At 36.6% G+C, this 13,905-nt stretch overlaps 1 protein-coding gene across 1 annotated transcript in view; it reads right to left on the reverse strand.

The window, feature by feature from the left end:
• Window positions 1–13,905, reverse strand: part of BTNL8 (butyrophilin like 8) — a 30,392-nt gene that overhangs the window by 10,197 nt on the left and 6,290 nt on the right. The window contains exons 2-3 of the mRNA XM_007954286.1: window positions 12,645–12,992; window positions 7,693–7,968 (exon numbers count right to left, since the gene is read on the reverse strand). Of these exons, the coding sequence (XP_007952477.1) occupies window positions 7,693–7,968; window positions 12,645–12,992 (624 nt within the window). The remainder of the gene's footprint in view (window positions 1–7,692; window positions 7,969–12,644; window positions 12,993–13,905) is intronic.

Consider the following 13,905-nt stretch of genomic DNA (forward strand, 5'->3'; position numbering starts at 1 on the left):
AATATTTTTTTCAGGGTTTTATATATGTCATTCCATTGCCTTCTTTCCTGCATGATTTCTGCCAAGATATAAGAGCTTAGTCTTATTGGTTTTCTTTGTACATAACTCTTTTTTTTTTTCCCCAAGCTACTTTCAGGATTCTTTCTTTAGCTTCAGTTTTGGAAAGTTTGGTTATGACAAAACTCTGTGATTTTCTTTTGGGGTCTAACATAAAAGGAATGGAGAAATGAATCGAATTGTCTCATTACCAACAACAACAAAAAAAAAGCATAATACAAAAGCTGGTAGTAATTGAGACTATAAGGGACAAAAAAAGGTGTAAGACACACAAAAACAAATAATGAGATGGCAGAAGTCATTACTTATTGGTAATTACAGTGAATGTAAATCGTCTGAATGTTCTAATCAAAAGGCAAAGAGTAGAAGAATTAATGGAAAAGAAACATGATACAAATATATATATTGCCTACAATAGATATACCTTATGCCCAAGGACACAAATAAGTTGAAAATGAAATATTGGAAACAAATATCCCACACAAATAATAACCAAAAGAAAGCAGGAACAGCAATATTCATATTAAACTTTTAGGCTTTAAGTCAAAATCTGTTATAATAGACAAAAAAGACATTATATAATGATAATAGGATCAATTCATCAAGAAAACTTAATAATTATAAATATATAGGTACTTTACATAGGCACATGTAAATATATAAATCAAACACAAAAAGGACTGAAGGGATAAATAAATAGCTCTGTAATCATAGTTGGAGACTTTAATATACAACTTTTGGTAAAGGACAGAACATCTAGGAAGATCAATAAGGAAACAGGATCTGAATCACACTATAACCAAACCAGACCTAACAGACATAGAGCATTCCTCTCAACAATAGTACATTATGCATTCTTCTCCAGTGCACATGGACAATTATCCAGGATAGACTACATGTTCAGTCACAAAGTATGTCTCAATAAACTTAAAAAGATTGAAACTATACAACATATTTTCTCGATCATAGTAGAGTGAAATTAGAAATTAATAACAGATATACAAATTAATGGAAACTAAACAACACACTATTAAACAACCAATGGATCAAGCAAGAAATCAAGAGAATCCAGAAAACAGAGTCAAACGAAAATGAAATCACAATAATTCAAAAAGTATGGGACTCTGTGAATGAGGAAAATTTATAGTTGTAAATGCCTACATTAGAAAGGAAGAAAGATCTCAAGTCCATAACATAACGAAACAACTTGAGGAATTAGAGAACAAAGAGAAAACCAAGCCCAAAGTAAGCAGAAGTAAGAAGATAACAAAGATTAGAGCAGAGATAAATGAAACAGAAAGAGACAATAATGAAACCAAAAGTTGGTTTTTTGAGATCAATAAAATCAGCAAACATTTAACTAACAAGGCAAAAAGAGAGAGAAGATGCAAATATCTATAATCAGAAATAGTTGTGGGGACATTACAACCAACACTACAGGAATTAAAAAAAAAAAAAAACGAGCACAGGAGAATACTATGAGTAATTTTATGCCAACAAATTAAATAATTTTGCTGTACAAATTACTAGAAACATATAAACTCCCTATGCTGACTCAAGAAGAAGGGAAAAATCTCAACAAACTCACAACAAATTAAGAGATTGAATAAGTAATAAAAAAAACTACCAAAAAAGAAATGTTCCAGACCAGATGCCTTCACTGGGGAATTCTATGAAACATTTATGGAAGCGGTAACTACAATCCTTCCTCAAGTTTTCAAAAAAATGTAAGAGTAGAGAACACTTCTTAACTTATTTATGAGGTAGCATTACCCTGATACCAAAGCCAGACAATTAAATCACAAGAAAAGAAAAGTACAGACCAACACACCTAATAAACCTAGATGCAAATATATCTAACAAAAAACTGTTGTTGTTGTTATGTGCCGTTGAGTTGAACCCGACTCATAACAACCCCTCCTTGGTTTTCGAGGCGGTATCACTACAGAAGTAGATTGCCCCATCTTCCTTCCGAGGAGTGGCTGGTGGGTTTGAACCATCAGGCTTCTGGTTAGCAGTCAAGTGCCTTAGGCACTATGCTACCAGCGCTCCTAACAAAATACTAGCAAACATAATCCAAAAACATATCAAAAGGACTGTGTACCATGATTAAGTGGGATTTATCTCAAGAATGCAAGGGTGCTTCAGCATTTTAAAAGTCAATCTATGTGATACACTATATCAATAGAAGAAAGGGGGAAAAACCTATATGATCATCTCAATTAATGCAAAGAAAGCATTTGACAAAATTCAGTACATTGTCATAATAAAAATGTCAACAAGCTAGAAATAAAAGGGAAATTCCTTGATCTGATAAAGGGCATTTATGAAAAACTCACAGCTAACATTATACTCAATGGAAAAAGATGTCAATCTTTTACCTTAAGATCAAGAACAAGACAAGGATGCTCACTCTCAACACTGCTGTTCAGTAGTTACTGGAAGTTCTAGCCAGAGCAATTAGGCTAGAAAAAGAAATAAAATGTGCCCAAATCAGGAAGGAGAATGTAAAGTTATCCCTTTTAGAGGATGGAATAATCTTATATATGGAAGACCTCAAAGAATCCATAAGAAAGTTACTAGAGATAGTAACTTGAATTCAGGAAAGTTGTAGGACTCAAAATAAACATATAAAATCTCTTGGGTTCTTATACATATGTAATAAAAAATCTGGAAAAAGATAAGAAACAGTTCCATTTACAATTTTAAAAGAACAAAGTACCTAGTTTATTCCCAGGTTGTGGCACCAAAAAAAAAAAAAAGAATGAAGTATCTAGGAATAAATTTAACCAGGGAGATGAAAGAATTGTACACCAAAAACTATAAAACATTATTTAGAGAAATTAAAGATCTAAATAAATGGAAGGACATTTCACATGGATAGTTCATTGTTAAGATATTAATATTACCTAAAGAAATCTATATATTCAACACAATGCCCAACAAAATTCTAACAGCCTTTTTTGCAGGAATGAAAAAGCCAATTGTCAAATTTATGAGAGCTCAAACAGTCAAAGTAATCTTGAAAAAGAAGAAGAAAGGAAGAGGACCATACTTCATGATCTCAACACACTAGTTATAAAGCTATAAGAATCAAAACAATCTGTTCTTGGTATAACAATAAACATATAAACCAATGGAATAGAATTGAGAGTCTAGAAGTAAAATCACAATCTATGATCAGCTGATCTTCCACAGCATGCTAAATCCATCCAATAGGGAAAGTATAGCCTTTTCAATAAATGGTGCTGGGACAACTGGATTTCTCCAAACAAAAGAATGAACCTGAACCCATACATCATACAAGATATGAAAACTCAAAATGGATTAAAGACATAAATTTAAGATATAAAACCATAGAACTCTTAGAAGAAAACATTGGGATAATGATTCTGGATCTAGCAACAATGGATTCTTTGATATGACACTGAAAGCATGAGAAACAAGAGCCAAAATAAATAAATGTGACCTCATCAAAATTTAAAATTTTGTTCACTTAAGGGCTTTAGCAACAAAGTGAAGAGACATTCTACAGATTGGACAAGAATCTTTTTAGGACAAGAGTTTAATATCTAGATTATGTAAAGAATCCTGTAAGTTAAGAACAAAAAGACACAACATCCAATTTTAAAAATAGACACAAATCTAAATAGACATTTCACCAAAGAAGAAATACAAATGACCAATAAGCACATGAAAAGATGCTCAACATCATTAGTCATTAGGGAAATACAAAATCAAAACCACAATGAGATGTCACTTCACATGCACTAAGATGGTTATCACTTTAAAAAAAAAAAAAATAGATGCTGAGCAGGATATGGAGAAATTGGAACACTCATCCATTGCTGTTAGATTATAAAATGGCACAGCTGCTATAAAAATCAGTCTGGTGGTTTCTCAACAACTTAAACATAGAATCACCATGTTGTTGTTGTTGTTGTTATGTGCCGTCGAGTTGGACCCGACTCATAGCGACCCCACCTTGGGTTTCCGAGGCAGTATCACTACGGAAGTAGATTGCCCCATCTTCCTTCCGAGGAGTGGCTGGTGGGTTTGAACCACCAGCCTTCTCGTTAGCAGTCAAGTGTCTTAGCCACTATACTACCAGAGCTCTCAAAGAGTGCCTTAGGCACTATACTACCAGAGCTCCTATATAGTAATTCTATTTCTAGTTATATACCCAAAAGAACTGAAAGAAGGAGCACAAAAAAATACATATATACATGTTCATTGCTGCACTAGTCACAATAGCCAAAATATGGAAACAACCAAAATGTTCACAAAGAGATGAATGGATAAACAAAAAGTCATACATATATAGAATAGAATATTACTCAGTCATAAAGAAAAATGAAGTCCTGATATGTGGTACAACATGAATAAACCTTGAAAACATCATGCTGAGTGAAATAAATCACTAAATGACAAATATTATGTAATTCCACTAAAATGAAATATCTAGAATAGAAAATTATATACAGATCTATACAAGGGCACACTGCATGGTTTAGAGTCAAGAAGGGAGTGCATCAGGTTTGTGTCAAGAAGGGAGTGCATCAGCACCTAACAGCAACAACAACATACAGACCGAAGAAGAATTGGTGATTTTGAGTTGTGGTGTTGGCAAAGAATGCTGAAAGTACCATGGACTGCTAAAAGAAATAACAAATCTGTCCTTGAGGAAATGCAGCCAGGATGTTCCTTGGAAGGGAGAACGGCCAGACTTCATCTCACCTACTATGATCATGTTATCAGAAGGGACCATTCCCTGGAGAAGGATGTCATACTTGGTAAGGTGGAGGGTCGACAAAAGAAGGGAAGGCCCTCAACCAGATGGATTGACACAGTGGCTACAGCTATGGGTTCAAGTGTACCAGGGATCGTGGAGCTGGTGAGGGACCAGGCGGTGTTTCATTCTGCTGTGCATAGGGTCTCTATGAGTTGAAGATGACTCAACAGTACCTAACAACAACAACAACATACAGCTCTATACTTTTATTAGTGGTTAGTATGGGTGAGCAGGAAAGGGGGACTCATTGCTTACCAACCTGAGATTCTGTTAAGGGTGATGGAAAAATTTGGAAACAGATAATGAGATGGTTGCACAACATGATGAACATAATGTCACTGAATTGTATATGTGAAGAATGTTCAAATGGCAATTGCTGTGTTATATACATATTTACCACAACAGAAATGGAAGGAAAGAAAAGAAGGAAGCGGGGAAGAAGGGACAAAGGTAAGGAATGAATTAGCCTATAGAGTTTTGGGATTTTCAGTGTATATCATCATGTAAGCTGTGAATAATGACCACTGTATTTCTTCCTCTCTAAAAGTTATAACTCTTTTTCATTTTCTTCCCTTATTGCAATGGCTAGTACTCTAATGTAATGTTAAATAAAAATATTTAACACAGTCATCTGCATTATATGTCTTATTTTAAATAATGTATCATTATGTTTGATTTTTGCTGTTGGCATTTGAAGTTTAAATGATACATCATTACATATTATGCTTGTGGTGGGTACATTTAGATACATTTTTACAATATTAAGGCAGTCATCTTTTCTTTACAGATTCATAAGAAGTTGTCTCCTAATTCAGAATTCAGAAGTTTTAAGTTATAAATAGATGTTCAAATGTGTCTTATTTACATGTTAAGTTTAAAGTTTATCTCCTTTAATTTATTAAGGTAATAATTACATTAATATATATTACAAAATTGAACTAACCTTCCATCCAGGATATGTTAAATTCTGTCATGATGTATTATGTTTTTTACATACTTTTGATTTGGAATTGCAATGTTTCTGATTAAGACTATCATATTTATATTTCTGAGTAAGGTTGACCTAATTTTCCATTTTCAAACTGCCTTGGTCTCTTTGGGAGCTCTGGTAGCATAGTGCCTAAGACATTTGACTGCTAACCAGAAGGCTGGTGGAACCTACCAGCCACTCCTCAGAAAGAAGGTTGAGCAATATACTTCTGTAGTGATACCGCCTTGGAAACCCAAGGAGGAGTCGCTATGAGTTGGATCCGAGTTGATAGCAGTGAGGTGTTTTTTTGTTTGTTTGTTTGTTTGTTTTTATTGTTGTTGGTCTCTTTTGGTATCAAAACTATGTTAACTTAACAAAATGAGTAAATATTTCATATTTTTGTATTTTCTGAAAGACTTGATGGAAGATTGAAATTTTCTGTTTCTGTGAATGTTTTGTAGATTTTGCATGAAAATATTATGGCCCTTGTGTCTTATTTGTGGGAAGACTTTTAAATGCTGATTTAGTTTCCTTCATGCTGACAGAACTAAACAGTCTATTTTTACTTGAGTCAGATATTGTATTTTATCTATTTCTGGAAAGTTTAATTTCATCACTCTCAAATACAATAGTATAAATTTATTCAAAACAGTTTGTCGTTTAAGTATTTTCTGAATTTTTGTTCTGCCCTTTCTGATTTTCCATGCTATTCAATTGTTGCATCTCTCTTTTAATTTTGACTGATGTTGCCAATAGTACTTTGAACACCTAATTTTAACTTTGTTTACCTGTGTTATCTTTTTATTTCTGTAAATTCTTCTCTTTATGGTTTGCATCTTTCTGTTCTCTTTCAGTTTGCTCTGAAATAAACATGGACACCTAGTAGATAAATTTTCAGCTTTTTCATGTCTAATGTGAACATTGAGTTTGCTTTTATATATATGAAATTTTATATTTTCCTATTAATTTCTTTTATTTAGGAGGTCCTATAGCGTAGTGCCTAAGGCACTAGACTGCTAACCAGAAGGCTGGTGGTTCAAACCCACCTTCCACTCCTCAGAAGGAAGGTTGGACAATCTACTTCCATAGTGATACCACCTCAGAAACCCAAGGAGGGGTTGCTATGGGTCAGGTCCAACTCCACGGCATAAAACAACAACAACAAAAATAACAATTTCTTTTTAAAACTATTAAATAACTCCATTTCTAATAGCACTTTTTTCCTAAAACATTTTTTTTTTTTCTTTTCTTGACACTAATATATCTAATAGTTCTGCTTTGGTTAATATTTGTCTGGTAGGTCTTTTACTATTTTCTTATTTTCAGTGAATAGCTCACAGAATTTGCATTTTCTTTTGTGAGTTGCAACAGTTGGGGACTTTTTCAATTCAATCTGACATTCTTTGTCTTTGAACTGGCAGATTAAGTCATTTTACATTGTGATCTGTGACATATTTGGGTTTATATTATTTATCCTATTATTTTCTCATCCTTCCTGAAATTATCTATATTTTTTATTATATTCTGTTTCATAGAGCAATTATTCAATATGTTTGCTTAAAAAAATGGGTAAGCCATATTATTTTTCTTGGACCTAGAGTCAGTTTTATTTAAGTTTTTATATGTGCTGAATTTGGAGGGGCACCATGAGAACCTTCACATGGAGAAGGAAATGATTATATGCTTCTGGAATTGTAAGCAGTTCTATTTCCACATAATCATTATTTATTATTTTGTTTTCATACCTCATTGACCTTTGGTTTTCAAAATAAATCAATAAAGCTGGGCAATACTAAACAACAATGCCAATATAGAGACTCTAGTTCTTCCTCTGGGTTACCCAAGCCCTCACACATTTCTCCTCTTCACTTACCTCCTATCAATACACTGGATTGTACCTCTTGACTCTGGTCAGTGTGCTGAATGGAACATGATATGCTTCCAGCATTTTCTTTTACAGTAAAGGAAGTCTCCACAGAAAACATGCCATGCCTGTCCACAGTTATTTTGGACTCTGAGGGCAAATCCTGACCCTGTGAACCTTTCCACTTCACTGTGGGCTGGGGAAGCCATCCTGAGGACTGGCAGAGTAGCTGGATTCCTCCATCGACATATCCCATGAGAGAGACAAGAGGAGTTGAGCCCAGACCTGGGGAGAAAACAGAACTACAATGAAAACAAAGATCACATCCAAATGCCACAGTTGTTCTGCACCAAATGCTATAGCTCTCACTCTCTCTTGTTTTCTCTTTCTTACTCCTTTCTTTAGTTTCCTCTTTCTCAACTCTCTTCCCTCTTCTCTTCTCCTTGCCCTCTCTCACTCTTTCTCTATCTCTTCCTCATTGTCTTTCACATAAGTGTACTTATCATTTACTGCTCTAAATTTTCCATTGTCTTTGTTTAGTCAACATTTATTTAGCAATGGTTACCTAAACACTAAACATAATGAAGTGAATTAGATAGAGTCCCATATAATGAGGCATTCACTGACTGGACAGGGAGATAAGTGTAAACAAATACATTCCATTGTGAAAATTGTAACAAAGGAGTAATTAATTGTAAGAAGTCACAGATGGCATTTGTACACATGCTGCGTCACATTAATAGATGGACAAATGGGAGAGGGAGAGAAGCATGCCAGGCAGAGGATTAAGTGTATACCATGGTGTAGGACATTGCCAGGCTGTGTTGTGTTCAAGGACGCATGAGCATTTGGTGTTTCTGGACTGTGACATGCAAGAAAGGACAAATATGAGATGAGGTCTGAGTGAGATGCAGAGTCAGACTATGGAGATTGTGAGTGCATTGACCTAATAGGTGTGGACCATTGCCTCTTTAGGCACTAAAGGCACTGTAGCCTGTAAGGCTGTTGACTGGCTTCCACTGGTGGGAATGAGTTATGACCAGGCCTGTCTTGTGGAGTGCCTCAAAGCAGCTGTATAGAGGAGGGATCACAAGGACCACTCAGGAGCAGAACTGTGATTCAGGTGGTAACTGAATTCACTGTAGTGAGAGAAAATAAAGGCTGGAGCAGAAGGAATCTATAAGGAGAGAGAACAGATGCAGGAGCTTTTTGTGAGGTTGATCCAATAGGATTTACAGGAGGTTGAGGAAAGGCTAAGCCATACCTCCAGACTTATGACTTGGTAGGCTGAGGAGAGCACCCATTACAGAGATAATCTATACATCGTCAGTTGTTGTTACCCATCTCCCACCCCAAATATAGCTGATCCAGTATATGTTGTGCTCTGCCTTTCCCCAGGGTTTAGACTTGAGCATGGAACCTAATAAATGTTTCTTGAATGAATAAATGAATGAAAGAATGTTGACATAAGCACAAAGGAATGGATTCTTGATAAGATGATATAGATTCATCTCTTGATACTCTTTTCTCTTGAAAAAAAAAAAATCTCACTGCCATCAAGTCAATCCCAACTCATAGCAACCCCTTCTTGGGTTTCCTAGGCACTATCTCTAAGGAAGTAGATTGCCCAATCTTCCTTCCAAGGAGTGGCAGATGGGTATGAACCGCCAGCCTTCTGGTTAGCAGTTAAATACTTTAGGCACTATGCCACCAGAGATATAAACCCTGAAAATAACACATGTAGCATAAGAGAATTCTGAAAGATTAAAAAAAAAGAAGAAGAAGAAGAGAAAGATGGACTGGCTAGAGTCTCTAGGGCTCAAAAAACAATACAACAACCAAGAATTGTATGATGCCCACACCACCTAGCAATAGAAGGTGACCCAGGTAAACTCACTTCTGCTTCAGATTACTCATAATACCAGGTGGTCTCAATAATAGCCACAAAAAGATTGATCAGGAGCCTCATTGACAAGAGGCTTGGGGAAGAGTTCCTTGTCCCTTTAGGCAAGAGTCCCCTGATTCACCTAGAGAAACAAGGAGTTTGACCTAGGAAGTACCTTCTATCCCTGCAGGCAGTACCACAAAAGATCAGTGAAAGCCCCAGAAGCAGCAAAGTAATGAAGGAAATTAAAATAGCACTGCAACAGCTCTGAAAATTAAATGTTGGGGACCACAACTGGCAAAAGCAGATGAGGACCTGCTAAACATAAACAGAGTGGTGGCCTCTTAAAATAGAAGTTTTAAATAGGTTCTTGATTTTTCTAATATAATAGCAAACATTTCCAGCTTTCAATGAAAAAAATTACCCTTTGTACCAAGAACCAGGAAGTATCAACCTGAATGAGAACAGCCAATCAACTGATAAGACTGTACTTTCCTGAAAAAAAAAAAAAAAAAAACACTTTAAAAAGGCTATCATAAAAATGTATCAGAAAGTAAGAGGTTCTGGTAAGATGGCAGAATAGGCAGACAGATTGCACAGACCCTCTTCAACAAAGAAAAAGAGAATCAATTAACACAGACACAGAAGATAATCCTGGACCCCTGAGCTTTGAAGGGAAGGATATAGAAGTGGAGTAAACTTCAACTAGTAGAAGAAGTTGCATGAAAACACCAAAAAAAGAGACATACAGAGCTGCAGTCTGGCAGTGATCTTGAGGGCACGGACAGCTTGGATTTTGCTGAGTGGTGTTAGAACCTAGGAATTAACCTAAAAATTGGCCCTGCTAGTCAGGGGCTGCAAGGAGGACTGCACTGGTGGCTGGTGAATAAAAGGAGAAGCAGCAAAGGGGAAGGTGGGTTGAAATGTAGACTTTTACCTGTCCAGAGGGTGAGCCATTTTGACTGTTTACAAGTGGTTCAACCATTTTGGATATTTAAAGCAATAGCATTCTCCCAGATTCCAGGGACTTAAGAATAGGCTCCACTTGCCAAGAACCACAGGGACATTCTGGATGCCAATAACTGGGAAGTTAACAGAGATCTAAGTACAACAATGTCACAAACAGACATTGAGACAACAGACCATCACACTACACAAAGAAGCAAGATAAAGTATATTCTGGTTACCTAGTGCCACTCTGATAAGAATATACCACAAATAGGATAGCCTTAACAAACAGGAATTTATTCTTACAATTTGGAGGCTTTAAGTCCAAGTTCAAAACTCTAGGGGCTGGTTGAAAGCCTCTCAACCTTGGGGTCCAGCTCTGCCTCCTGCTCCAGGCCCACTGGAGCTAGAGGCGTTTCTTCACTCAGATAGCTGCTGGATGATGAGGTTGAGAAGTTGGTAACCATGAGATACCATCTCACCCCAATATTAATAGCAAAGTTCAAGAAGACAGAAAATAACAAATGCTGGTGGGTACAACTACTGTAGAAATCGATATGGTGATTCCTTAAAAAGTTGGAAACAGAAATACCATTTGATCCAGTAATCTCATTACTAGGTATATGCCCTAAAGAAGTGAGAGGCAGGACAAAAATAGATATATGTACACCCATGTTCATCACAGCATATTCATAACAGCAAAGAGATAGAAACCACCTACGTGCCCATAAGCCAAGGAATGGATAAACAAACTGTGGTACATACACACAATAGAATATTATGCAACCCTGAAGCATAATGTAGAATCTGCAAAACAATGCATAATATGGATGAACCTAAAGGACATTATGCTTAGTGAAATAAGTCAGTCATGGAAGGACAAATATTGTATTCATCCACTATTGTAAAAAGTCAAGGAAAGGTTTATACACAGAAGGAAACTTTGTTGGTTACCAGAGAAAGGAAGGGAGGGGAAGGAAAATTCCTAGATAGGTTGAAAAACAATATATATATATCAAGGATTATTATTGGTTTCCAGGGGTAGAAGGGAGGGGGAAAGGGGAAGCTTTCATTTGGGGGTTTATTATGCTAATGGACAATCATGCAAATAGTGGTGGAATATTTTGGAAAAGGATAGCACTAATAGTGACACAACATGAAAATATCATCAGTATCCCTGAGCTGTAAATGTAGAAGTTGTTAAGAGAAAAAGAAAAGAAAGAAAGAAACATAACATGGATGAACCTGGAGGAGATTATGCTGAGTTAAATAAGTCAATCACAAAAAGACATCTATTGTATGGTCTCACAATTATAAACAGCCAAGAATAGATATACACACAGAAAGCAAAGTTCTTTGATAGGAGCGAATGGGAGGGAAAAGAAAAAGGAATCACTCTCTAGATAGTAGACACTTGTTCTTTTGGTGAGGGGAAAGGCAATCCCAAATATGAGTGAAGTGAGCACAACTAGTCCAAGGTAAATAAAGACACTAAGTAGTACATGACAAAAAAGGATAACTTTGGTAAATATTATAACATGTGCAGTATTGATATCTACTCATGTGGAGCAAATGAGAATGAGGAAAATCAAATGCTCAAAAAAGCAACTAGTCTGTGGGACTAATAACCCACATGAACCACCACCCTGAGACCAGAAGAATTATATATGGTGCCTGGCTACCACTACCAATCATCAGAATGGAATACATTAGGAGGTCCCAGATAGAATGGGAGAGAAATGGAGAACAAAATTCAAATTCCTAAAAATGGTCAGACTTATTTGATCAATAGAATATAGAGGAATGCTGGAGACTAGTACCCTAAAATACCCTTCGAAGTCAGAATTGAAGCTATTTCTGCAGGTTACCTTTCAACCAAATAATAAATTGACTTATACAATAAACAATAACTCCCAATGGTCAACATTTACCCAAAATCAAAGATGACAAGGCAAGGAGGGGAAACAGAACAAACAGAATGGAAATAATGAGAATGTAAAAATTACAACCAATGGCATGGAACAATTTTTATAAAAAATTTTAAAGGGGAGCCTAATTTGCTGTGTAAACTTTCACCTTAACAAAATAATATATCATTTTGAAACAAATATAAAAGAAATCAACTGACCTGACACTTGCAGATCCCATATGGCTACCTGATAGTAAGTCTGAGAACTGAACCAGCACCCATGCATGCCAGCATCCAAGGAAGTGATGTTTTTCAGCTTCAAGGATACATGTCCCTTTGCAATGAAGTCCTTCATGAACTCAGTTCTCCCTCGATAGGCTGGCATCTGCATATATGTCTGGTCTCTCCCATCCCTGTACATATGGACCACAGCAGAGAACTGATTCCTGAAGAACCGCACCTCCATGGCCTCTGCACTCATCTCAGGAGAAAGGAAGCAGGAGAACATTATGTCCTCCCCTACTGAGGCCTTGACAAGGGGGTCTGGTGCAATCACCTGCCACTGGCCTGTAGGAAGAAACACAACAGATAACTAAGCAAAACCATTCATCATGTCCCTAGGGCTGGATGGACTGATCCTGTGTGTGAGTGGAACATTAATAATTACCATCTTTCTAAACCCAGTGACTTGCATCTGTACATCCCCTTATGCTTGACAAAATACTTCCCCATCCGTTACTTCATTCAGCCCTCACAAAAATCCATTAGTATGTTATTAATGTCCCCATTTTCAACATAAGAAAAACATGTCTCAAAGAGACAGTCAGTCATCCAGAGGCAAAAGAGGCACTATCCAAATGCATACCTTCTGACAAGTGAAAAATCTGTATCTCCATTCCTTCCTTCTTTCCACCAGCTTCACTAAAAACTCACAATAGCCCTTTGCCATTTTCTTTGCTAAAAAATCAAAGACAATCTTTACAGTGACCCAGGTATGTGTTACCCAGAAGATAGACTCCATTTCACTGCTTCACAAAACCTCAGATCCCAAAACATCCCTAAAGGGACTGGTACACCATGAGATCCTCAGCGTATATGAACATGAAACCAGAAGAACTAGATGGTGGCCAGCGACCACTGTCAACCACTTGGAGGAGGATCGTTGCAGGAGATCCTGAATAGAGTGGGAGAACAATGTAGAACAAAATTCAAAATCATCAAAAAAAAAACAGGTTTGCTGGTCTGATAGAGCCTAGTGAGACTCCTGAGACTATGGCCCCTAGCTACCCTTCAGTCTGGAATCGAACTCATTCTTGTGGCTTCCAGCCAAACGACAGGCATATGGAGTGAACATTTGCATCAAGTAGGTACACTACATGGAACAATCAATCATGGAAGAACAGAAGTGCAGTGTTTGCACAGGGAGACAGCTGGGGGTGGTATATGGGTGGGAAGGACACAGGGAAGAGGAATCAACAGG

The sequence above is a fragment of the Orycteropus afer genome, unplaced genomic scaffold, assembly GCF_000298275.1.
Source record: "Orycteropus afer afer isolate SDZICR_OR568_19922 unplaced genomic scaffold, OryAfe1.0 scaffold00455, whole genome shotgun sequence".
NCBI lineage: Eukaryota > Metazoa > Chordata > Mammalia > Tubulidentata > Orycteropodidae > Orycteropus > Orycteropus afer.